This window comes from Gorilla gorilla, chromosome 4 (genome assembly GCF_029281585.2).
Source record: "Gorilla gorilla gorilla isolate KB3781 chromosome 4, NHGRI_mGorGor1-v2.1_pri, whole genome shotgun sequence".
NCBI lineage: Eukaryota > Metazoa > Chordata > Mammalia > Primates > Hominidae > Gorilla > Gorilla gorilla.
The window spans coordinates 136,790,396-136,814,761 of NC_073228.2; the positions used below are offsets into that span (position 1 = coordinate 136,790,396).

General features: G+C 37.7%; 1 protein-coding gene across 12 annotated transcripts in view; it reads right to left on the reverse strand.

Moving 5' to 3' along the window:
- The window catches only part of AFF4 (ALF transcription elongation factor 4), a 110,330-nt gene that overhangs the window by 7,580 nt on the left and 78,384 nt on the right, over positions 1-24,366 (reverse strand). For 6 of the 12 annotated variants that reach the window (XM_055386596.2, XM_055386591.2, XM_063706776.1 and 3 more), the window contains 15 exons: positions 21,426-21,462; positions 19,507-19,552; positions 16,639-16,693; positions 16,126-16,193; positions 15,281-15,443; positions 13,371-14,288; positions 10,076-10,164; positions 9,210-9,450; positions 6,140-6,234; positions 5,153-5,216; positions 4,902-5,038; positions 4,577-4,648; positions 3,366-3,459; positions 2,135-2,178; positions 398-618 (listed from right to left, as the gene is read on the reverse strand). In XM_055386596.2, coding sequence (XP_055242571.1) covers positions 398-618; positions 2,135-2,178; positions 3,366-3,459; positions 4,577-4,648; positions 4,902-5,038; positions 5,153-5,216; positions 6,140-6,234; positions 9,210-9,450; positions 10,076-10,164; positions 13,371-14,288; positions 15,281-15,443; positions 16,126-16,193; positions 16,639-16,693; positions 19,507-19,552; positions 21,426-21,462 — 2,344 coding nt within the window. The remainder of the gene's footprint in view (positions 1-397; positions 619-2,134; positions 2,179-3,365; positions 3,460-4,576; positions 4,649-4,901; positions 5,039-5,152; positions 5,217-6,139; positions 6,235-9,209; positions 9,451-10,075; positions 10,165-13,370; positions 14,289-15,280; positions 15,444-16,125; positions 16,194-16,638; positions 16,694-19,506; positions 19,553-21,425; positions 21,463-24,366) is intronic. The other 6 variants (XM_055386598.2, XM_004042493.5, XM_055386599.2 and 3 more) reach the window with 1 other exon arrangement.

Consider the following 24,366-nt stretch of genomic DNA (forward strand, 5'->3'; position numbering starts at 1 on the left):
TTTCTTATACATTAACCTTCTCACATGTACAGATGTTTGGATGTAATCTTATGCCTATTGCCAAATTTACTGTTAACCATCCTAGGGTAGGACATATATTTTATTACTTTTATGGTATGAGCTGCATTTAATGTGCCAGAATATAAGCACATTTGTCTTAGTCCAAGAACTATTTTCAGTTTAGTTTTGTCACCAGAATCATGAGAGGTATCTTTTGACCAAATTCAGTTTCATTTATTGTTTAACTGCTAAGCAATGAAGACTATTAACAAACAGATTATCATTAACTCTAAAGTAAATAATAAAACTAAATACAGACTAAACGCTTACTTAACTAAATTATAAAAGTTCCTTCTAACAATTCCATCCCTTGAAGTTTATCCAGAAACCTACCTACCTTTTTGCTCTTTGGAAAGCTGTTCAGCTTGGTCCCAAATTTCGGTGGCATAGAGGAAGTTGGATGTGACCTGAACATAGCTGGCTGCCATCTGGTGGATCTTCTGTGGAATGGTCACTGAAGAACCACTTGCAGAAGCACTACTGGCCCCAGATGAATAATTTCCTGAATTGCCTGGTGACAGCTTTGGAGAAACAGGGGAAGGCATCCCCACAGCTTTGCTACACAACAGAAATAGGAAGCTTGTTCATATGGACATGGTAAGCATTATAAAATCAAGTACTACTAGCTCTTTCTACATGAAAGCATTTAAAATGTAAAGATTCTCTTAAACTAGATGAGTTTTCAGAGAACTACAATTTCTTCTAAATAAGTACTATAATCTTGTAATTCATAATCTTGTTATCTTAGAATCTGTACCCTTTGTTTTAATGAATAACAACAAAACAAGAGATGGACAATAACTGAAGAAGTCATGCACCTTGTTACAGTTCAAAGACTTAAAAGCCAGATCCGCTCACTCTCTGCTCAACACTTTCCATCTGTTCGGGCATATAATTACATATTTTTTATACTGTTTTGTAGAAAGTTTGGTGGAATTCACATTTAACCTAAAAAACTGTGGTAGAAGATGGGAACATCTTTTATTGAACTCCACAATTTCTGACACTTTCCTAGTTTAACCAAATTACTCAGAGGTGACAAAGAGGTACAGCTCTCTCAAGCAACTGTAATCACCCCAAGCTTCCTGCCGATTAAATATTTCTTAGAAAACATACATGTTGAAATCTGGCAGGTTCATTTCAGGAGTACTAAAATTTGTGAAATGTTCAAGACTATGATCACACACTAAAAGAAAGGAAAAATCAAAAGTTGGGGTAAAAATAAACTTTGTATACACATATATACATATTTTGGAGACACTCGTGCTCTGTCACCCAAGCTGGAGTGCAGTAGCGCGATCTCGACTTACTGCAACCTCCACGCCTCCCTGGTTCCAATGATTCTCCTGCCTCAGCCTCCAGAGTAGCTAGGATTACAGGCGCGCACGACACCACACCCGGCTAATTTTTGTATTTTTAGTACAGATGGGGTTTCACCATGTTGGCCAGGCTGGTCTTGAACTCCTGACCTTGTGATCTGCCCACCTCGGCCTCTCAAAGTGCTGGGATTACAGGCGTGAGCTACCATGCCCGGCTTGTTTGTATTTTTATCTGCACTTTTAACATTATAAACTTATGTAAGAAAATACACACAGGATAAAGAATGTCAATTCTTATAAACATAATAACTGAACAGATACAATTTAAAAGGTTCCATGGTGTTTTTTATCCTTTGGGAGATAGGTGGGATGAAAGTGACGTGGAGATGAAGGAGAAATCACAATCATGTCATTGTTACTAAATTCTGGCAGTGCCAAGATCTGACTAAAGATAAGCCTGCTGTGATAAGTCCAAGTAACTATGGAACTCAAACTGTGAAAAGGGTTGAGTGCTAGTAAAAAAACTCAGATTTCTTAACAGGTGAAACGTCTCATATCTAATCTTTATGATTATGTTCATTTATATTTTCAATTCCTAAAAAGTACAGAGAAAAAATTATAACTTCTAAAAATATTTTATCAGAGATAGTTTTACTTATTTAAAAAGTAGTCATCTTTCCATTTTTGGAAATTGGACCATACTCATTTCACTTTTATTGCCACAATAATATTTTACATAATAAAATTTTACCTACCTTCCCAAGCCAGGCGATGGTGCTTGAGAATTATTATAAGAATTCTGTGGAAAAAGTAAAATGTACTTAACAACAACAAAAACCACCACTACTTTAAGAAGTTCTAAATATACTTAAAAGCATTGGGCAAGAGCTGATCGTGAGCAGCTGTAAATATTTAAGACACCAAAATACGTGTGTGTGTGTGTGTGTGTGTGTGTGTGTGTAAAAGTACAAAAGAAATAAATTATTAGGTGAGAGCTGGGTGTTCTGGAAGACTTCACAGAAGAGGCAAGGAAAGAATGAGTAACACATGGATAAAGGGAAGGGGGATACATCCCAGCTACTCCCAGCTACCTGGGAGTAGCTGCAGTGAGCCATGATTGTTTTTTTAAAAAAATCCCTCTTAAAAAAGGGGTGGGTGGGTGGGTGGGGAGAGGGGAGAGATGAATCATACCATGCACAAAGGCTGCAGAAAAGACAATGTATGTGCCCCATGCAGTTTGCCTAAAGCAGAGGTTTAGACAAGGAACAAGAAACCCCTTGGGGCCAGGGTAAGGAGTTTAAACTTGACCCAGCAGGCAACTACTGAAGGGTTCCAAGTCATAATCAGAGGCAGATTTTAGGAGGATTTATGTGGTACTGGCCTGAAGAAACAGGAAAATCTTTTAGGAAACTAAGATAGTAGTCAGAAAAGGATGGCATGAAAACAAAAGACTTTTTGTTTGTTTTTGAGACAGAGTCTCTCTCTCTGTCACCAGGCTGGAGTGCAGTGGCATGACCTCGGCTCACTGCAGCCTCCGCCTCCAGGGTTCAAGCGATTCTCCTGCCTCAGCCTCCCAAGTAGCTGGGACTACAGGCGTGTGGCACCACGCCTGGCTAATTTTTGTATATTTAGTAGAGATGGGTTTTCACCATGTTGGCCAAGATGGTCTCAATCTCTTGACCTCGTGATCTGCCTGCCTCAGCCTCCCAAAGTGCTGAGATTACAGGCGTGAGCCACCGAACCCGGCCGAAAACAAAAGATCATTTAAAAAGTAAATACAGCCGCTGCACATGGCTATAAGAGTTCTACAATCAGATACACGTAGATTAAAAAATTCGAAGAAACCTCAAACTTATTTGAAAGGTCCCAAACAGTAGCTCCTCCCCTGGTGTGTTTTGCATAAACATGAGGGCAGTTCTCAGATGGGGATGGGAGACTACAAATTCTGTCTCCTAGGAAACGGACCGTATGCTTTTGCATACTTACCTTCAGGTGCTCTGTCAGTGTCTTTGAGTACTTCAGAGCATTTTCCTTCTTCAGTTTGAACAGCCTCAGGTACAGCAAAGACTCGCATCGCAGGCTAGCCAATGGAAAAGGGCGGCTTATTTACCAGGACAGCAAACTCTGGCCAGATTTGCACAGACAGCCTTTGCATTGTGCAGGAGACTGGCTCATGTGACCATGGCATAGGCCACAACATTAACCGTTAGGCAAAACCAACAGATGTGTTCTTATTGTGGTACACATCCTAGGGAGGGGAAGATGGCTAAGAAGCCTAGGACTAGGCTCTCATTATTTGTTGACATTCCAAAATCCAAATCTTATCCATAGGACACCAACATGTCATGAAGTTTTAAAAATTACGAAGGGGTAGAATTTCCAAACCAAAGTGTAAACAATCTAAAATTAAAAAACAAAAACTAGGAAACTGAACTGCAAATATTACAAACCACAACATAGCTTATAAAGACCGTGCAGGATCATCCCTGCCTATCTCTCCAGTCACACCCACTTCTCGCTGGTCTTCTTTTAGTTCCTTGAAAGTTTCCCATTCCTTTCCACCATCCAGCCCTTGTACATGTTGTTCCCTCTAAATAGAGCAGGTCTCCCTACCCTCTACTGTTACAGTTACATATACTTTTCTTTCAAAATACTTAATTCATATGGACTTGTATGATGATTTGATTTCTGTCTTCTCACACTAGACTATACTCCATGATGAATAGGGCTGTGTTAGTCTTCTTCTTAGCTGCATTCCCAGTGTTAAACACAGTGCCAGGTAAAGTAAAGACCTATAACAATCGAACTGATAATATCTCACTGGGATGAAGCAAACAAGTCACATCCTTTATTCTGAACAAACTAGATGCTTGCTCCCTAAGGAAAAGTATATGTGAATGGAGACAGCGGGTACCAAAAGAAGAGTGTGGAAAAGTGATTATTCAAGACCATGGAGGTTTCTACTATCAGTCTCACAAAGCCAAGGCTTTCATCAAGAGGGAAATGGATCAGAGACTGACAACAACTCAAACCTTTCAGTAGGAATTTTGAGTTACTTCCTGCTTGACCCATCAGGAACAGATTTAAGACAGGATTACAGAAGTCTGATTCAAGGAAAACATTCAGAAGAGCACACACAGCACTATTTATTATAGAACTTCCTGTATCTAGCAGAGGCTAGAACACAGAAAACTCACCAAAGTACTGTGAGTCGTTTATCTGCAGCTGTAGCATCTGGTGCCAAGTAATTCTTTAGCTTCATAGTGTATCTGTTGAGTTACAATAACAAACAAATGACAAACAGAATACTTCACCTTGATCTTATGATTTCACTTGTCCTCAAAACATTAGAATTTCAAACCTAAATAAAAGCAAAAATACTCATTGAAGTATCTACTTCTCCTTTATCCAAGGACATTAAAGGATTATACACCCTCTTCAGTTTACTATATATCAGCCTCTTCCTTGATGGACCAGAGAAATAATGTTATTGCCAATGATCTGCCAAGTTTTTCCACTTACTTGATGAGATCCACCGTCTCTGAATACATAGGGAATGGGGATTTGGATTCCTGAGCATTCTTCTCTAATGCATTCCCACATTCAATGAAAGATACCACAGCATCAAGATAGTATACAGCTTTCTCAAACCTATCGGACTGAAGAAAGGAGAATGCAAGTAATGAGTAATGATCTACTATGGCTACAAACATCAGAAGATTACTTAAGTTAATTTGATTAAATACGTAAGTGTAAGGAGAATATCTACATACCAATGCATCTGCATTGTGCTTTAGCTTTTTTGCTTCTTGTAAATAATGGTCTGCTGAATAATTTCTGCAAGATAAATTTTCATTATAAATAGAATAGTAAATATTTTCATAATACTAGTTCATTTCAGTATCTAGTATCCCTCAGTTTTTATGTCCTCAAGCAAAGAAAATGAGCTGTTACTAAGAATTTGTTTCAGTATTTTCTGACAAATGTTTATATCAGGTTAAAAGCATAAGTTGTTTTGACCAACTCATGGCAAACCTAATTAGGAAAATAGAAATCAAGCTCCCTAGTATCAAATACTAAGTTATCAAGTTGATTGTAAGATTAAGCATAAATAAAATGTGAGTAGGAGAAATTACCTTTTATTAAAACAGAGGAAAAAACAATATTGCTCTTCCTCATTTAAGAAACCCTCCATTTTAACAGTGATATCAGCAGTAGTAAGATTCTTCTACTGGAAGGCAGATCATTCACATCCCTCATGGGAGTCATGGAGTTAAGCTAAAGGAGCCGTACTTGGACTAGTGGGTACTTTTCAAATTGAAACCTGAATATTCTGCAGATCATACGTTAAGTATACATCCTTCTGATCAATGATAGATTTTTTTTTTTTTTTTTTTGAGACAGAGTCTCGCTCTGTTGCCCAGGTGGGAGTACAGTGGCGCAATCTCGGCTCACTGCAACCTCTGCCTCCCGGGTTCAAGCAGTTCTCCTGCCTCAGCCTCCTGAATAGCTGCGATTACAGGTGTGTACCACCACGCCCAGCTAATTTTTGTATTTTTAGTACAGACAGGGTTTCTCCATGTTGGTCAGGCTGGTCTCAAACTCCTGACCTCATGATCTGCCTGCCTGGGCCTCCAAAAGAGCTGGGATTACAAGCGTGAGCCACCGCGACGGGCCAATGATAGAAATTAAAATGAGTTTCTTCTATGCTGACTGGAATCATTTCTTAAATACAGATACAAAAAATCATATTATCTCACCTGTCATCAAAGACAAGCTTTGTTCTCCGAGGCTTAGAAGAATCAAGAGTTGGTGCAGATGGAGGACAGTTAGAGGAGCTACTTGGAGCCTTTTCCTGACCAAAAAAAATATATAACTACAATGAAAACTGTAAGGAGATTAAAAATGAAACTAACAGCATTTCTTCAGCCACTGGTAAAAAGGAAACAAAATTTCATTGCCTTTCATAATGAATTTCCTTGTTACAAAACTTTTATAAACTTCATAATGTAAACTTTAAAAAAAAAAAGGGTCCATTTTATATAACTGAAATATTCATTCTAATATTTATATAAGGGTCTACTACATGCCAGGCACTGGCCTAGGCAGTTGTTAAAACATAAGGAAGACAAAAGCCTAGTATGAAAATGGCAGCACTACTTACGGCAACATTTATTGGTAGTTACTGGTCAATGAAAACAGCAATAATATTAATAGCATCTAATATTTATTATGTGCTTACTACTTACCAGGCACTAAGTTAACTAAGTACTTAGCATTATTGTTAATCCTTTAACAAACCTATGAAATAAGTACTGCTATTAAGATAAAATGAAAAAGCAGTCTCAAGGAGGTTGAGTAACTTGCCTAAGTTCAAACAGGTTTTAAATGGCATTCTTGGAATTTGAGTTTTAAATTCAGAATTGCCAGACTTCAAAAGCCTAGTTACTTTCTTAAACTTTACTCTGCCTCTTATCCACATGTCTTTTTTTTATTTTAAGAGATGGGAGTCTTGCTATGTTGCCCAGGTTGATCTTAAACTCCTAGGCTCAAGTGATCCTCCCACCTCAGCCTCCTGAGTAGCCGGGACCATGGGCATGTACTACTGCACCTGGCTATATGTCTATTCTGCCTCCTATCAATATAGCCCTTTATGAAAGAGCTATGACTCTCTCTCAACTGCCTTCCATCCAGCCCTATCTTTAATAAAACGAATATACATTTTTCCATAATAAAACACCACAAACAAGTGGAATTTATTCCAGGAATGGATGGATGTTTCAACATTAGAAAACTCAATAATATATAATTTTACTTTACCTATTTACCCAATATAAAATTTTTTATATTTATATAAAAAATATAAAATTTTTAAATATATAATTATACTTTGAAATGGCTTTCTGAATATTATGTTGTACTGTAACATTACTAGGATAGCTTTTCCTCTGTTTTATTTATTTATTTGTTTGAGAAAGGGTCTCACTCTGTTGCCTAGGCTGGAGTGCAGTGGTGCAATCATGGCTCACTGTGGCTTCAACCTCCTGGGCTCAAGCGATCCTCCAGCCAGCCTCCCAAAGTGTTGGAATTACAGGCCGTGAGCCACCATACCTGGCCCCCTCTATGTTTTATAAATAGACCCATAAGGACCTACATTCAGATTTGCTTTTCAGAGGATTTCCGAAAATAAGTTTCCAAATATTTGAACACAGTTTTCTTATATAAAAACTATGTGCAATGTTGGCTTTCCAGATCTAATTTTTTCTTTAGTTGATAGAATAAAAAATAGCATATTTCCTAACTAAATTACAGATTGTTCTCTAATAAACTCAAATGTCACTGCCTAACTTGGAAATTATCAAGACTAACAAATACTAACTTCAGTAACTGTTAAGTGCCAAGAGCTATTGAAATCAAAGTGGTAAGACCCTATTCCATATTTTGTTGAAAACAACAGAGTACCAAATGACTACATTTGATCCAACAAATATTTCCTCATTACCCAGCAAGTTAAGCACCGGATAAAACACAAAATAAGACACAAATGCCTGCTTTCAAGAAGCTGACGAACTTCTTGAAGAAACTCCTTTCTTACGTGTGATAGAAGCATACACAGTGATTTTTACCTACGAGATAGCAGAATCCAAATGAGCAGGAGAGCTCACTTATTTAAAAGCAAATAAATAAATAAATTAATTAATTAAATAATAATTTAAAAAAGAAATAGCAGGTTTCAAGAAGCAAGCACAGAGGCCTCAAATCCTACAGTTAAAGGATGGGAAATGGAGAAAAACCATCAGCAGGCAGATGGAGAACTGGAGCAATAAAGCAGGCCAATATAAGAGTCAAGGTCCTAAGCACCTTGTGCTAACACTAAACTACTGAAGAAAGAGGTTGTTCAGCTAGACAAAAAGCTTTCTATTTTAATTTGAGAAGTTCTTAATTAAAATAATCTCAATTTAAAACATTTTAATTTTACCAGTTAATAAATATAATAGCTTTAAGGAGTCTTATTTTTCAACTCTCAAACCTTTGCTTACTAAATAATAGGTATTTTCTGATTTAAGTAAATTTGCTCCTGATCAGAACAGTTTAGAAAGCAAACAACCTGGTAAACAAATTGAGGGTGAGTGATTATTAAAGTACAGCCTTGAAAAAGCTCCTTTGATCCAAATCTCCAACTATAAACATGAAGAATACTCCCCTGCATTGTGAGTATCCTAGGAATAATAATTAGAAATAATTTCAGTGCTAACTTAGCTAAAGATTTCTTTTTCTATTTCATGAATCAAAGTCAAATGATTGTTTTGTCACTTTAGGTAATATAACTTGTTTGTAAAGTATAATTCTGAGAAACTCAAAGCCTATTTCAAACAATATACAACAGCTCAATCTTAGCAACTAGAACCACTTAGTTCTTATTTTAAAAGCTTCCATAACCAACTTTTCCAATGACTGGTTTCTATCTTTTTTTTTTTTTTTTAATTCTAAAGTTCTTTTACAGACAGGGTCTCACCACATTGCCCAGGCTGGACTCAAATTCCTCAAATGATCCTTCCATCTTAGCCTCCCAAATAGCTGGGACTACAGGTATGAGCCACCGTACCCAAGGGTTTTTCTTTCAATATGTATGTGACCAGCTGACTTACTGCCTTCACAGTCTTATATCACTGTATTCATTTATCAGGATTATTACATATAGAGGGTAAAAGACATAGGCCTATATATTTACCGAGATGTTACAATAATTTCAAAGCACAAATGTCACCCTGGAAAAGTCACATGGCAAGTTGAGTGATTTTCAAAAGCCCCAGGCCCCCAACACTTTACCTTAACCTCCTTGGAGCTACTGGAAGTCTTCCCTTCGGTCTTCTTCTGCTTTGATGTGGAGGAACTGTTTTTGCTGCTGCCACTTGTCTCCTTGTTGCTGTTACTGCTTGACTTTAAGGAAGAAGACTGACTAATAGTCCTCTTCCGAGAGCCATGCTCTGTTTTTGGATCTTTTGAAGGAACAGGCCCAGCGGGAGAAGGCAACAAATCCTTTTCTTTTGCAGCACTCTGCTTAGATGACCTGCCAAACCAAACGAATGCCTTCATTTCTCCACACAGTAATACAGGGGTAATTGATTTTTCCATTTCTCTTTGTCTGCTTTCAAGACAAATCTGTTTTTCCCCATTTGATTACTAGGACACATGATTTCTATAAAACAAAATAAGACTGTAAATTCCATGAAGGTAGGCATCTTCTCTGTTTTTATTCCCGTGGTTGTAAATCCAGGGCCAAAAACTGACCTACCACTCAGTAGTACTCAATAAATATTGGCTGAATGATTGAACAAATTGATGAATGGTGAATGAAGAGATTACCACTTTTAAGTTGGCAACCAGTCTCTTGGAAATTACAGATAAGTTTGCCATCTAACCAGAAAGTGGCATAGCTTTACTTTAATTCTCCCCCCATAGTCACCCCTACCCCAATAAAAAATGAATAAAGGAAGAACTAATTAAATGTTAAATGTTTTCCATCCCTATTAGCTAAAAGTGAAAGCTCCCACTATTTGGCATATGTTATGTGTATGCATTTATATAACACTTGCTTACTAAAAGGAACACTCAGAGCATGTTAGAAAGTACCCACTATCAAATGATATACATATATTAACAACACTGGCATGCAACATGTTTTGGGAACGTACTCTCTGTTGCTGGATGGCTTATGGCCTGCTGAATTCTTGTCCTCCGTTTTGGGTTTCTTGCTCTCACTGGCTCGGTTATCATCTTCACTCTAGATGAAAAATAGAAACCGTGGTCTGATTTTTATTCAACTAACTTCAGCTTCCAGCACTAGCTACCCACAAAGAGTTTATCCATGATTAGGCATCAGAAAGAAAATAAAAGAGAAGTACTATAATTCATTTAAATAATATTCAAGAAGATGAGGTTTTAAGGCTGAGGTCGCCTATTTTAGATACACAGAACCCAAAGACTGAAACACATTTCCTACAGTCTCTAAGATGGCATCTTTTCAATGTAATGATTTGGGAGGTAGTATCTGTGAAATTATAATTAAGATATAATTTACATAACATAAAATTCACTCTTTAGAAGTGCCCAACTCCATAACATTTGGTATATTCAGAGTTGTACAACCATTACCACAATGAAATTTTAATTTTATTTATTTATTTATTTATTTTTCAGACGGAGTCTTGTTCTGTCGCCCAGGCTGGAGTGCAGTGGCACGATCTCAGCTCACTGCAACCTCTACCTCCCAGGTTCAAGCGATTCTCCTGCCTCAGCCTCCCAGCTAATTTTTTGTATTTTTAGTAGAGACGGGGTTTCACCATGTTAGCCAGGATGGTCTCAATCTCCTGACCTCATGATCCGCCCGCCTTGGCCTCCCAAAGTGCTGGGATTACAGGTGTGAGCCACTGCACCCGGCTTAATGAATTTTAAAATATTTTCATTATCCTGAAAACACACTCTATACCCATTAGTAGTCACTCCCCATCTCCTCCTCCCCCAGACACTGGCAATCACATTTCATCTTTATAGATTTGCCTATTCTAGACATTTCAGGAAAATGGATCATTCAATATATGTGGCCTTTGTGGCTCCTTTCATTTAGTGTAACATTTTTAAGGTTCATCCATGTTGCAGCATGGATTACTACTGCATTCTCATTTATGGCTGAATAGTATTCACTGCATAGAATTTATTCATTTCGTTTAGTCATTCATCAGGTGATGGCCATTTGGGTTGTCTCCACTTTTTGGCTAATATGAATAATGCTACTACTATGAACATTCAAGTACAAGTTTTTGTGTGGACATGTTTTCATTTCTCTTGGATATATAACTAGCAGTACAACTGCAGATCAAAGGTAACTCTATGTTTAACTTTTTCAGTAACTACCAAACTATGTTCCAAAGCAGTGGTATCATTTCTATTCTCATCAGCACCGTATCAAAGTTCCAACTTTTTCACAACTTTGCCAACATTTTTTATGGTCCATACTTTTGATCACAGCACAGCCTAGTGACTCAAAAAACTTTCTGATGGAAAACACAAGTGGTGGGCCCATCCATTGCCAATGTTACTTTTCTAAGTGAATCTAAGTTTTCCTTTTGCTTCAAATATCAGGGCACGAGAATGCAAATATTCTACCATAACAAAAGAATCTGTTCCCCTATACAAATGAATAAAGACAGACAAATGAAAACATGAGAAAAAGAAATCTACATCCTTTATTACCCTTAACTGGGTCTTCTCTTAGTATTACCTGCTTTACCTCCAGGTACTGCCCTTGACACTTTATATTTTAAATGTCTGAATACCTTATAAAAGGGCCAGGTGTGGTGGCTGACACCTGTAATGCCAGTGCTTTGGGAGGCTGAGGTGGGAGGACTGCTTGATTCCAGGAGTTTGAGACCAGTTTGAGCAATATAGCAAGATACCATCTCTATAAAAAATTAGCCAGGTGTGGGGTCGCATGCCTGTAGTCCTAGCTACTCGGGAGGCTGAGGAGGGAGGATCACTTGAACCCGGCAGTTTGAGGTTGCAGTGAGCTATGAATGCCATGGCACTCCAGCCTAGGTGACAGAGTAATACCCTGTCTCTAAAAGTAAGAAAAATAAAATAAAATCTTACAAAAAAAGTAATACTTTTTAAGCACAAAAGGACCATTTTTTAAAATTCCATAAAAAAAGTCCTAGCTTCCTAAAGAGCAGAGTCTATCATACACAAGCTCTTGTTCCACATAATTCTATGAATTAAATCCCACAGCCAAGTCCAGCGATCTGAGGCTGTGGGCTTCAGGGGCCAGCAGCCCTAAACAGCTTACCAGTTGAGCAAAACATCTCTATACTATGATAATGGAAACTCATTAGGTATAGTATAGAGAGTAGTAAGCTTTGGTTTTCTAAAAATTTAAATAATGTGGACAATTTCAATTTTTAAAGATTCAAAAAAGAAGTCATGTATTATTCTAATTTGTCTGAATATATATCATCTGCACGTGGCACTGTGGTTTTATGAAAAGGAGAGAGGAAAATATCTCACTCCATTTTAAGAAAGTGCTCTACTCTCCCTGCAGTATATGTGATTCTCAGGTCAACTGGAGTGGTGTTTGTGTTCTAAGTTTACTTACTTGGTAAGGCCATTCTGGTACCTATCTGTTCACCTACTCAAGCTTAACTTCTGGTCTTTCACAATCATACACATGTATTGGAGGAAATTATAGTATTCTTTGATATAGACTACTTAAAACTTTACATCCTCCTGTAAATTCCTCACTAGAGCTGAAAAGATCAGGCTGTTTTTCCCACAGTCTCTATATATGTAGTGATTCAGATCTCTTCATTGTATGATTATTATCCTCCAATCATAGACATGCGTGAGTTTTCACATTTCCTCAGTCTAAGAAAAGCAGACCTTAAATGTACAAATTTTGCCTCTATATCCAAAATTATCTTGGAAGTATTTAGGGATGACAGCTGGCTATGAGCCAGCAATATTTTTAGTTCTGACCTTTGTTAAGGAAAATAAGCTGGGGCATAGAGGTGCATAGCAGATTAGTTATTTAAAATGTGACTTGGTCTGGGTGTACATCAGAAGAGAATGGTAGGGATTATAACAATACGGGGAGTACATATCCAAACTAAAAACACCTAAAACCAAAATGTTGAGAATGTTGCAAATGCCTATTTGCAAGTTGCTGCTCTCTAACCTCTACACTGGCCAGCACATGCTGAAAAGCACTGACTCATTTCTTATTTCATTAGCAACTATTCTGCTTTACTGAAGGACACAGGCAGAAGCACAGAAATCCTCAAGAGACTGTTCCACATGTAGCCTTGCCTGGGCCTTGGGTTTACCCACTATTTTCCTTCACAGCTTATGACCCACCTTGTTACTTTGTGGCTTACTGAGATTTCCACCGCATTTCAGATTCTGATGTTTCAAAACAAACAACAAAAACCCTTCACAAACCTTATGCTTCCTCTTGCCTTTGTTGGAAACCTTTTCTGAGGCTTGTTTCTGAGCCTCTCTCGTGTGCTTTTCTGGCACATTTTTCTTTTCCCCCTTGGGCGGCTCTGTTTCTTTGTAAGGCTTTCCTGGTATTCTAGTCAAAAGATTCAGGTCAATCTTCACAATAAGTGGGTACCTGTCATCAGGCTCACTGAGGGGTGAAAGAAGTTCCTTCTCTTCCATAGGAGAGAACATTCGTTGCCGAAAAAAGCTATCTTCTTCCTCCACTGAGGAGGGTTTAACAGGAGTCCTATTGCTCTCGGGGTACTTAGGAGTTTGTGAGGAAGGAGGAAGGCTCTCACTTTCATCTGAATCTGAGGATGAGGTATCTGTTTCTATGATTTCCCTTGATTTCTGGGAAGATTTACTTGTTGACTTATATTTCTTTTTCTCTGCTGTAGGTCGAGGGGAAGACTTAGACTCCTTCTTTATATTGGGTTTCCTTGAGCCTTTGGTGGCTGCTTTGTGTCTGCTGGAGGGCATGCTGCTAGCCAAGTCTACAGGGGTTTCACTTTCTATCTTCAGGCCTCCACGAGGCTCTTCAGCAGCTGCCTTCTCAGCCTTTTTGGGTTGTTTTTTGCCTACAGTTCTTCTCTGTGTTGTGCTGTCACTCTGTGCAGGAGATTTCTGCCTCCCACGCCCACTTTCTGATCCCTTTTGGATGGTTTTGGAGTCTCGTCCCGGAGTAGCGGAACTCGTTTCTTTAGGTCCACTTGTATCAGTGTAGCTATTCCCAGTGCCCTGCTCTCGGCCTTCCTTTTTGTAGCCTTGAGATGATGGGATGTTACTGTCCACTGAAGAGGCGGGTGACACTTTATGTGGGTTCACTTTATTCAGCCAATTATCAAGTTGCCATTTGTTTGTTGGCGGGGGTTCAGGCTGAAAAACAGAGAAATATGTATGCTTTTTTCGATACTGAATGCTTTTTTCGTTCTCCCTCCTTTACAAACTCAAAGAAGAGGAAAAACCACAATGCCTAATGCAACAAAAGCAAATGGTTCTCTGTGAACCAAAGCAAAGGGCTGAGTATTGACTATTAGCTCTTATCATCTGAAGAAGAAGATAAGTGGCCAGGCACGGTGGCTCACACCTGTAATCCCAGCACTTTGGGAGGCTGAGGTAGGCGGATCATGAGATCAGGAGTTTGAGACCAGTCTGACCAACATGGTGAAATCCTGTCTCTATTAAAAATACAAAAATTAGTCAGATGTGGTGGTGCATGCCTGTAATCCCAGCTACTCAGGAGGCTGAGGCAGGAGAATCACTTGAACCCGGGAGGCGGAGGTTGCAGTGAGCCAAAACTGAGCCACTGCACTCCAGCCTGGGTGACAGAGTAAGACTCCGTCTTAAAAAAAAAAAAAAAAGATAAGCTTAATGTTATATATGACCTTTAAATAGCAAATATTCCTATTCAAGAATCCAATTTCAAAGGCATAATTACAAATTACCGTACAGAATATTTAATTCTAGAAAGTAAACAAATGATGTAGGTACAAAGAGATTTTTAACTGCAATTTAACAAGCTATACCAAAATTGTATTACATAAGACTCTTTTTATCAACAACATGATGTTCTTTGTAACCACAGAACATCAATTACCATGTTGAGTCATAAAAATAGAAGACCAAACTAAAGGTACACAGTATTTTAGTGACCTGTAATATGCCAAGCAGTTCCTAATCTAGACCGAATTTGTTTAAACAACAAGGAACCATCTAGGTTTCCTCCAACGTACACAGTACAATTTCTTTTTGTCAGACTATGGAACCTTCTTTCCTTCTCCTTTTATATTTGGATCAGGTTTTAAATGGACATCACCAAGGACCCTCAGAGGGCCTATGGAAGGTACCCCACACCGCCTCTGTCTCACCTCGGGAGATGCACTCTGGGATGGCTCATTTGCTTCACTGTCACTGGAACTACTTTCACTCTCTGAGTCAGATCCAGAGCTGCTTTCAGATCCACTGTGGCTACTAGAATCATCCCTGGAGTTATCTGCTCCTTCACTATTATGGTGTGAAGGTTCAGAGTTACTAAAAGAGATGAAATATACAAATGTCCAAAGTTTATTTTACATTGACAACAGGAAAACATCCAAATCGGACAACCAACTTTCTTTTTTTCTTCTTGTCTTTTTTTTTTTTAGATGGAGTATTGCTCTGTGGCCCAGGCTGGAATGCAGTGGCACGATCTCAGCTCACTGCAACCTCCGCCTTCCAGGTTCAAGCAATTCTCCTGTCTCAGCCTCCCAAGTAGCTGGGACTACAGGCGTCCACCACCACGCCCGGCTAATTTTTGTACTTTTAGTAGAGACGGGGTTTCACCATATTGGTCAGGTGGGTCTCAAACTCCTGGCCTCAGGTGATCCGCCCGCCTCGGCCTCCCAAAGTGCTGGGATTACAGGCGTGAGCCACCGCGCCCGGCTGCAACTTTCTTTAAAATGTTTACTATGTGTTAGACTGCTATAATTCTATGAATCCAGAACTTCACTGTAAATGAAATGAGTAATTATTTTTAAAGTTTCTGATGTGCTACTTAGCTATTAATACTCACCTTTTAAAAACAGTTTGAGGTATAATACACAAAACACCCACTTTAAGTGTATAATTCAATGATTTAATTTACAGAATTGTACAACCATTATCAAAATTGATATTTACTTATAAGGCCACTTTTTATATCCCTGCAATGTTATCAGGCTGACCCAACTCTTACCAATAAAACAGAAAAGAAAAGGATGCCCACCTTCCTGGTGTACTCCTCGGCATTGTCTTATCACAATCCTAAAATTAAAACATAAGAAAGAATCTGTGAATGAATAAACAGTATTCTGTTTGCTTAGTGTGAATAATATCTGAACTCTTAACAGAAAAAACTGGCTTCTCTAATGTATGCAACAATGTTTAGCACTTATACTGTTTTTACCTAAAGAGTAACTGAATTGCCAGAATAAGATCAAAAGCTTTGTTAATAGTTATTATTGTTAATAATCTACTGCTTCATGAGTATGTTTTGATCCATAATAAATGTTGAGGAAAACCCAATTTTTTAAAAAAATCAGAAAAAAATGGAGATTTAAAAACAGAGAAGAAAACTACAACATTTCAGTGTCAGAAAGCTTATAAGAAACTTATTTTAAGTAATAAATGCATTATTCAATTATCATTTTTATAAAATACAATGAAAATACTATATGAGACTGGCAAAATAATACAATAGTAGACACACCTGTTCCCCATCACTGTCTTCACTGCTGCTTAGTTTTAAGTCATCTTTTAACATACTAGAGGGAAAAGACAAAGAATTATTATTTTTGGAACAGTTTACATGGTATGCCAGAGTACTAAATATCTACTAAAAATTCTAGAAATAATCACTGTGGTAGCCAAAAATTTAACCAAAAAACAAAACACCAGTAAGTCTTATTCTATCTGGTTTGGTTCAAAATCTCAAAATTGAGAATGGAGGAATTTAACCATTCCTAAGCTCTATCCTTCCCACGAATAAAATATTCACCTTTTCTAATTAAACAAAAGCTACTTTCTATAAACTCTCATAATTCAGTTCTGTAATCTCTAACTTTTCCCCTAGTTGCACACACACATTCATTATTAAAAATTAACAAAGTCATACCCAACAATCCACTAGAGAGATATAATTCCTAAAAAGAAGGAAGATAAAATGAAAGCATCAAGCAATTCTTCCTTTGTCCCCCATGTTCCATAAAGAGAGGTTAGTATAACTGTTGACAACTGGGTAACTGTGAAAACCAGAACAGTTTCCTAAGCCAAAGTTCTAGTTCATAAATGCCTTGCTATGAAACAAAGTGCCCTCTGTAGAAATAAATATTTTGGGTAAAAGTCCTGGCTATATAGCAGAAATGGCTATGTATATATTTTTAAAACTCTGAAGTTCTGGCTGGGTGCGGTGGCTCATGCCTGTAATCCCACTACTTTGGGAGGCTGAGGTTGGCGGATCACCTGAAGTCATGAGTTCGAGACCAGCCAGGCCAACAGGGTGAAACCCTGTCTCTACTAAAAATACAAAAATTAGCCTGGCGTGGTGGTGGGCACCTGTAATCCTAGCTACCCGGGAGGATGAGGTAGGAGGAGAATTGCTTGAACCCAGGAGCTGGAGGTTGCAGTGAGCCGACATCCCATCACTGCACTCCAGCCTAGGCGACAGAGCAAGACTCTGTCTCAAAAAAACAAAACAAAACAAAAAAACTCCCAAGTTCCAAAATCTCCCTTGATCAAAATTCAAATCAATTAAAACACATACACACAAATACTATAAGCTGACAGTTTCTGGAATTTGTTTTTGAAAGCAAAATTAAAGATGTAAATTTTCTTTTAAGGCCATAAAATCAAAACCATTAAACTTAAAATTTTCTATGTAACAGTCCACAAAACATTCCTCGTCTTTTTACATGGGAGGAAAAATTAATACAAAGCTTAGGGAGAACTACAACTAGGAAAATGTCTAATTTCTCATTATCAGTAATTCCATTACCTTTCTTAAAATTTCATTACAATCTCCAATCAGTGAGAAGGAAATCTTCTTTCACTCTATTAACTACTTGTACTTTTCCTCCTCAAAGTTTAACCAACATTTCTATATCTGACCCTAAGTTCAAAATATTACATATTAAACACCACCTCGAAATAAAGTAACCAGATGATTTTTAAGACTGGCCCAATTAAACAGAACAGGGAAAAAAGAGTTTTCTTTCAGACAGGGGCTTAGTGCATCTATCTCTACGACTGATTTTCCTCTAAGGAAATGTACTTAGTCTGAATTCTCTTGGCCTTTATGATTTAACAATGGCAGCTCAATGAACTTGTTTACACATGTGAATATGTCAAAGCTTTTACCAGACTGCTCAGGGCCCTGCACGCTTTTGTTCCCTCACAACCAAAGTGATAGGTATATATATGGTAAGACCACATCCGTTCTTTACATATAAATAAGTATGATGAATAGGAGTATGATTTGAATTTTTCAGCAGTGAAGCGGGTACTTCTTGTGTTCATGTATTTTCATTCTTAGTTCTTATATTCAGCTGAAGTGCTACCAGGCTAGGGTCATCACAGTATAGTCTGTGACTATGGCATAGAAAGCTGGCACTGTAGTCACTGCTTCTTTAGAACTTTGCTTTAATCACTGAGTTAACTTGTGGTCTCAAGAGTTCAGGAGTTCATTCTTTAAGTTGGAAGTTATTTTCATCCAATACATTACCCTGTTACATTTTTATATATATTCCTGCTTCTACCAACAAAATAAAAATAACAAAACTTAAAGACAGTACAAACTATGTATGTTACTTAATCTAGTGGTTAAATGAAGGGCTTGGCCTAAAGAAGAATCCTGTCTTTATTTTATGACTTATTAAATATAAATTAGGAATATACACACAAAAACATACATATACAACTCTCAGATGAGAAAAAACCATGATCTCAGAGCAAAGGTAGGCAAACTGTGGCCCACAAGCCAAATCCAACCTACCACATTGTTTTAAAGAGTGTGGCTGGAATACTGCCACACTTAGGGTCTACAGCTGCTTTCATACTACAGATGGCAGAGCTGAGCAGTCAAAACATAGCAGTCAGACTATGTGGCTCTGAAAGCCTAAATATTTTACTATCTGACCCTTTACATAAAAATTTGCATGCTCATGCCTTAAAAGGTCAATATTTCTTTTATTTTTTAATTTTTCTGAGATCAAGTCTCGCTCTGTGGCCCAGGCTGGAGTGAAGTGGCACGATCTCGGCTCCCTACAACCTCCACCTCCCAGGTTCAAGTAATTCTCCTGCCTCAGCCTTCCAAGTAGCTGGGATTACAGGCGCTCGTCAGCACGCCTGGCTAATTTTTTTATTTTTAGTAGAGAAGGGGTTTCACCACGTTGGCCAGGCTGGTCTCGAACTCCTGACCTCACGTGATCTGCCTGCCTTGGCCTCCCAAAGTGCTAGGATTACAGGTGTGAGCCACCCTGCCCAGCCTCAATATTTCTAAATACTGTTCAAAATACCTAGATATTACAGGTAACTTTTAGCAAAAACGATAAATATTAAACTCATTAAGCAATAAACTTACGATTTAGACTGGTGCCCATTTGAAGTTTTAGAAGGATTATATCTTTCTGGAACAAAAAGAATGAAGTGAGCAACTGAAGGATGGCTATTTAGACTGTAAAATGTCTATGTAAAATACCCTCAAATAAATGTAAATCAAACAATGAAATATAATTCTTCAACCACCAAACTGGTAACACCTTCAAGCCCAATAATATGAGATACTGGTGACTACAGGGGAAATAAGCATGTGCACATGTTGCTGGTAGGACTATAAACTCATATGATCTTCTTGAAGGGCAATCTGGTAATACCTTCTCAGTACTGTAATTATATTGCTAAGTGACTTAATAATTCCAATGAAAGGAATTTACATTACAGGTATAATCTTGAAGAATACACGAACACACAGGCACACACTTGGGAATGTTTATTATAGCCTGGTTTGTAATGGCAAAAACTGGAAAAAAATGTCCATCGATAGGGGACTAGTGAAATAAATTAAGATATTTTCATATTATAATTTTAAGGTTAAAACAATGAGCTAGAGCTTTATGCTGATATAGAAATAGCTCTAAAACAAAGTGAAAAACACAAATAATGAGTAGAGGCAGCTTATGATCCCATTTGTGAACAGCTTTCAGAAAAGAGAATGAGAGAAGAGTAGAAGGATGAAGCATTCTTAAAAGATGACGACTAGGGAAAACAAGCTGAGAAAAAAAGGACACAAAAAGAAGAGAGAAAATTTAAATTCTCTGGCCTATAGTTAGCTATTTTCTGCATTTTAACATTTTCTGCATAATTAACAATGTCAAATCCCTTTTTCCTGTAGCTACGGCCTTTAAGGTGGAACTAAGAAATTGATAGACAGATAAAGAAAGCATAACATCAAAAGAGGTATTCTTCTAGTTTTATCCCTGCATTAAGATCACTGAAGATAAACTAAGGATCAAAAAGTTCCACATTTTCATTTCCAAAATACCTTATGACTAGTACAAATCTACCTTAATTAAGAAGTTACTGCTCTTGGCAAAAAGAATACCTGTTTTGTTACAGAGGTATATGGTGAAGCCCAGACATTTGCAATGGTTCCTGATCTTACCACTCTCAATCTACACAACCACAATCTCTTGGGACCATAAGACTATCTTCCCTAGAATTCTTCTGACAGGCCAAGAGAGTAAGGGTGAAGGTGAGGGTATAGCAGGCAGCAGACTTTCTACCCAGATCAGAAAACCAAGGAAGAATAAACAGGGACTGTACAAATATAAGAAGAAAAGGGCCATGGTCAGCTAAATAAAATGACCCCTTCTTGTGCGGAGTTTTATCATCATAGAACCAAGTATCTTCATGAAGTAAGTTAAAAGAAAGAAGAATAACTCTTGAGTTTACGAGGTGCCCATCAAATTGTATTCATGAACTATTAGTTCAAATGCTTAATAAAAGTAGTGTATTTTGATCTCCAATGACTTACAGTTCTTGAATTTTTTAAAGCATAACAATTTTTCAGCTCAACCCACTACTACCCATTAGATCATAAAAATTAGGATACGAGGGCACGGTGGCCCACACCAGTAATCCCAACACTTTGGGAGGCGAGGCAGGTGGATCACTTGAGCTCAGGAGTTCGAGACCAGCCTGGGCAACATAGTGAGACCCTATCTCTACTAAAAATTTAAAAAATCAGCCAGGCATAGTGGCATGTGCCCATAGTCCCAGCTACTCAGTAGGCTGAGGCAGGAGGATCACTTGAGCCCTGGAGATCGAGGCTGCAGTGAGCTACGACCACACCACTACACTCCAGAAAAAAAAAAAGAAAAGAAAAATGAAAAAGGATATGACATGTAAAGGTATTACTAAAGTTATATATGGTGTGACCATGAAAATTGAATGTTCAATAAATAGCTTAATTTGAAAACAAAGAGGGAAAGAAATACTCACTTTGTTCTCCAGTGCCAAAATTGGACTGCTGAGACTCCTAAGAAAAAGGAACATAAAATTATACAAAGTTACACTAAAAAAGAAAGGTTAATTAGTGAAAAATGCTTAAATTACATAAAAACACTTCAAGTACTTGAAAAAGCACAGAAAGAATGTAATGATCCTGTCTGATCAGCCTTGGCAATTTTGTGATCAATAATAGACTTTCCCAGAGATTAATACAAAAAGCATTAAGCCACCTAATAATCTTTATCATTCAATTCTTTCAGCAGCATCCATTGTAGTCATATCCTTATTTAGAGCCCTTTATAAAATAAATAATTTCAATTTAAAATTCTTGGTCTTAAGAAAACACTTCATTTAAAACTAAAGGTAATACCGAAGACAGTGTATCAGGTGAAGATAGCTGTATAACCTTTATCCATAGAAGTATACCACTTTTTTGGGAGGCCGAGGCTGGCGGATCATGAGGTCAGGAAATCAAGACCATCCTGGCCAACATGGTGAAACCCCGTCTCTACGAAAAATACAAAAATTAGTTGGGCGTGGTGGCGTGCACCTGTAGTCCCAGCTATTCAGGAGGCTGAGGCAGGAGAATCACTTGAACCCTGGGAGGCGGAGGTTGCAGTGAGCCGAGATCGCGCCACTGCACTCCAGCCTGGCAACAGGGTGAGACTCCATCTCAAAAAAAAAAAAAAAAAAAAAAAAAGTATACCACTTTTATGGACTAAAAAAAATCCCATATGGATATTTCCATGTCATTTTACTCCCTCCTTCTCCCTGCTCCCAATATTTTATATACATTAGCAACGTGAGGAAGAGATGGTCATTTACTTCCATGTAAGCCCTATAACAGCATAGTGTCCAGCACTCAGGAAGCACCAATAGAAAGAAGCCAGAATGTCACCCTTAGTGAAACATGGCTTTCCAAACTCAATTTTCATGACCAGAACAGCTGTTCCATATGTGCAAACTATGCATTTCTCAAAATTAAATCTGGGTACAAGATGTAGCACTAAAATTATACAAATATTCCTAAAAGCTTACTTAAAAATAAGCATAATCTTCCTTTAGTTACAGAATTGTCTGTGAAAGAACAATCCAAATAGTTAGAAAGCTAAAATATAGTTTTGCGGTTAAAAAACATTAAAAACCTATTTCTACACTCAACTGATTTTCCAAGAGGATGCCAAGACCATTATATGGGAAAGAATAGTCTTTTTAACAATGGTGCTGGGCAAACTGAATATCCATGGGCAAAATAAAGCTGGGCCTTTATATCACATCATATTAAAAACAAAACAAAACAAAACAAAAAAAAAAACTCAAGATGGATCAAAGACCTATAAATGTAAAAGCTAGAACTATAAAATCTTTAGAAAAAAACACAGTGCCAAATCTAAATGACCTGGGATTTGGCAAGATAAACTTGACTTAATCAAAATTAAGAACTTCTGTGCTTCAAAGATTGTTATCAAAAAAGTGAAAAGACAACTCACAGAATAGGAGAAAATATTTGCAAATGATGTATCTGATAAGGGGCTGGTATCCACAATATACTACAAAGAGCTCTTACAATTCAATAACAAGACAAGCCAATTAAAAAACAGGAAAAGGGCCTGAATAAACATTTACCCAAGGAAGACATATAAATGGCCAATAAGCAGATGAAAAGATTTCTCACACCTGTCATCACGGAAATACAAATCTACAATGAGATACCACTTCTCAACCACTAGGATGACTAGAATCAAAAAGACAGATGTAACAAGTGTTGACAAGTATGTGAAGAAATCAGAACCCTGGTAAGAATGCGAAATGGTACAGCTGCTTTGGAAACATTCTGGCAGTTCCTCAAATAAGTAAACACAGAGTTACGAGTTACCACATGACCTAGCCATTCCACTCTTAGGTACACAACCAAACAAAATGTAAACATATGTCCACACAAACAGTTCTACGTAAGTGTTTATAGCAATATTATTCATAACAGCCAAAAAGTGGAAACAACTCAAATGTCCATCAGCTGATGAATGTATAAACAAAATGTGATATATACTTATACACTGGAATATTATTTGGCCATAAAAAGGAATGAAGTACTGTTACATGCTACAACTTAGATGAATCTTAAAAACATGTTAAGTGAAAGAATATAGTCACAAAAGACCACATACTACATTATTCTATTTATATAAAATGTTTAGAACAGGGAGATCTATAGAGATAGAGTAGATTAGTGGTTGCTTAAGGCTAGGAAGGTAGAGGGAAAGAGGGATAACAGCTAAAGGGTACAGTTTCCTTTTGAGTTGATGATTTATAAATAAACTCAAAACTACTGAACTCTACACTTGAAGTAGGTGAATTACATGGTAAGTGAATCACATCTCAGTACTGCTGTTAAAAAACTGTAAATAGAGCAGTGGGCAAGAGGTCACTTTTGTGACTTTTGTTTAAAATGAAGATTCCAGGATGGGTGTGGTGGCTTATGCAGGTAATCCCAATACTTTGGGAGGCTAAGCAATGAGGATAGCTTGAGGCCAGGAGTTCAAGACCAGACTGGGCAACATACCAAGATCCTATCTGTACAAATAATAAAAATAAAATAAAATGAAGATTCCTTTACCCCCTCAAATTGTTTATTGTCTTATATTCATTTACTTGTTAAATGGCCTAGAAGTTAATAGCCCCATATTCCAAATAATCTGATTTATTTGTCTTATATCTGACAATAGTCAGCAGGTCCACAAATACTACTGGATTCTGTCTCTTAAACATCCACCAAAGGCGAGACCATCTGAACCGGAAAGACTTCAGGTCTTCATCTTGTTTACCTACAATGGCCTTCTAATGGATCTTCCTAGCTCTAGTTTATCTCCTTTACTCAGCTATAGCCTCCAGTTTACCCTTCTACAGCCCAAGTCTTAGTATGCGTCATCAC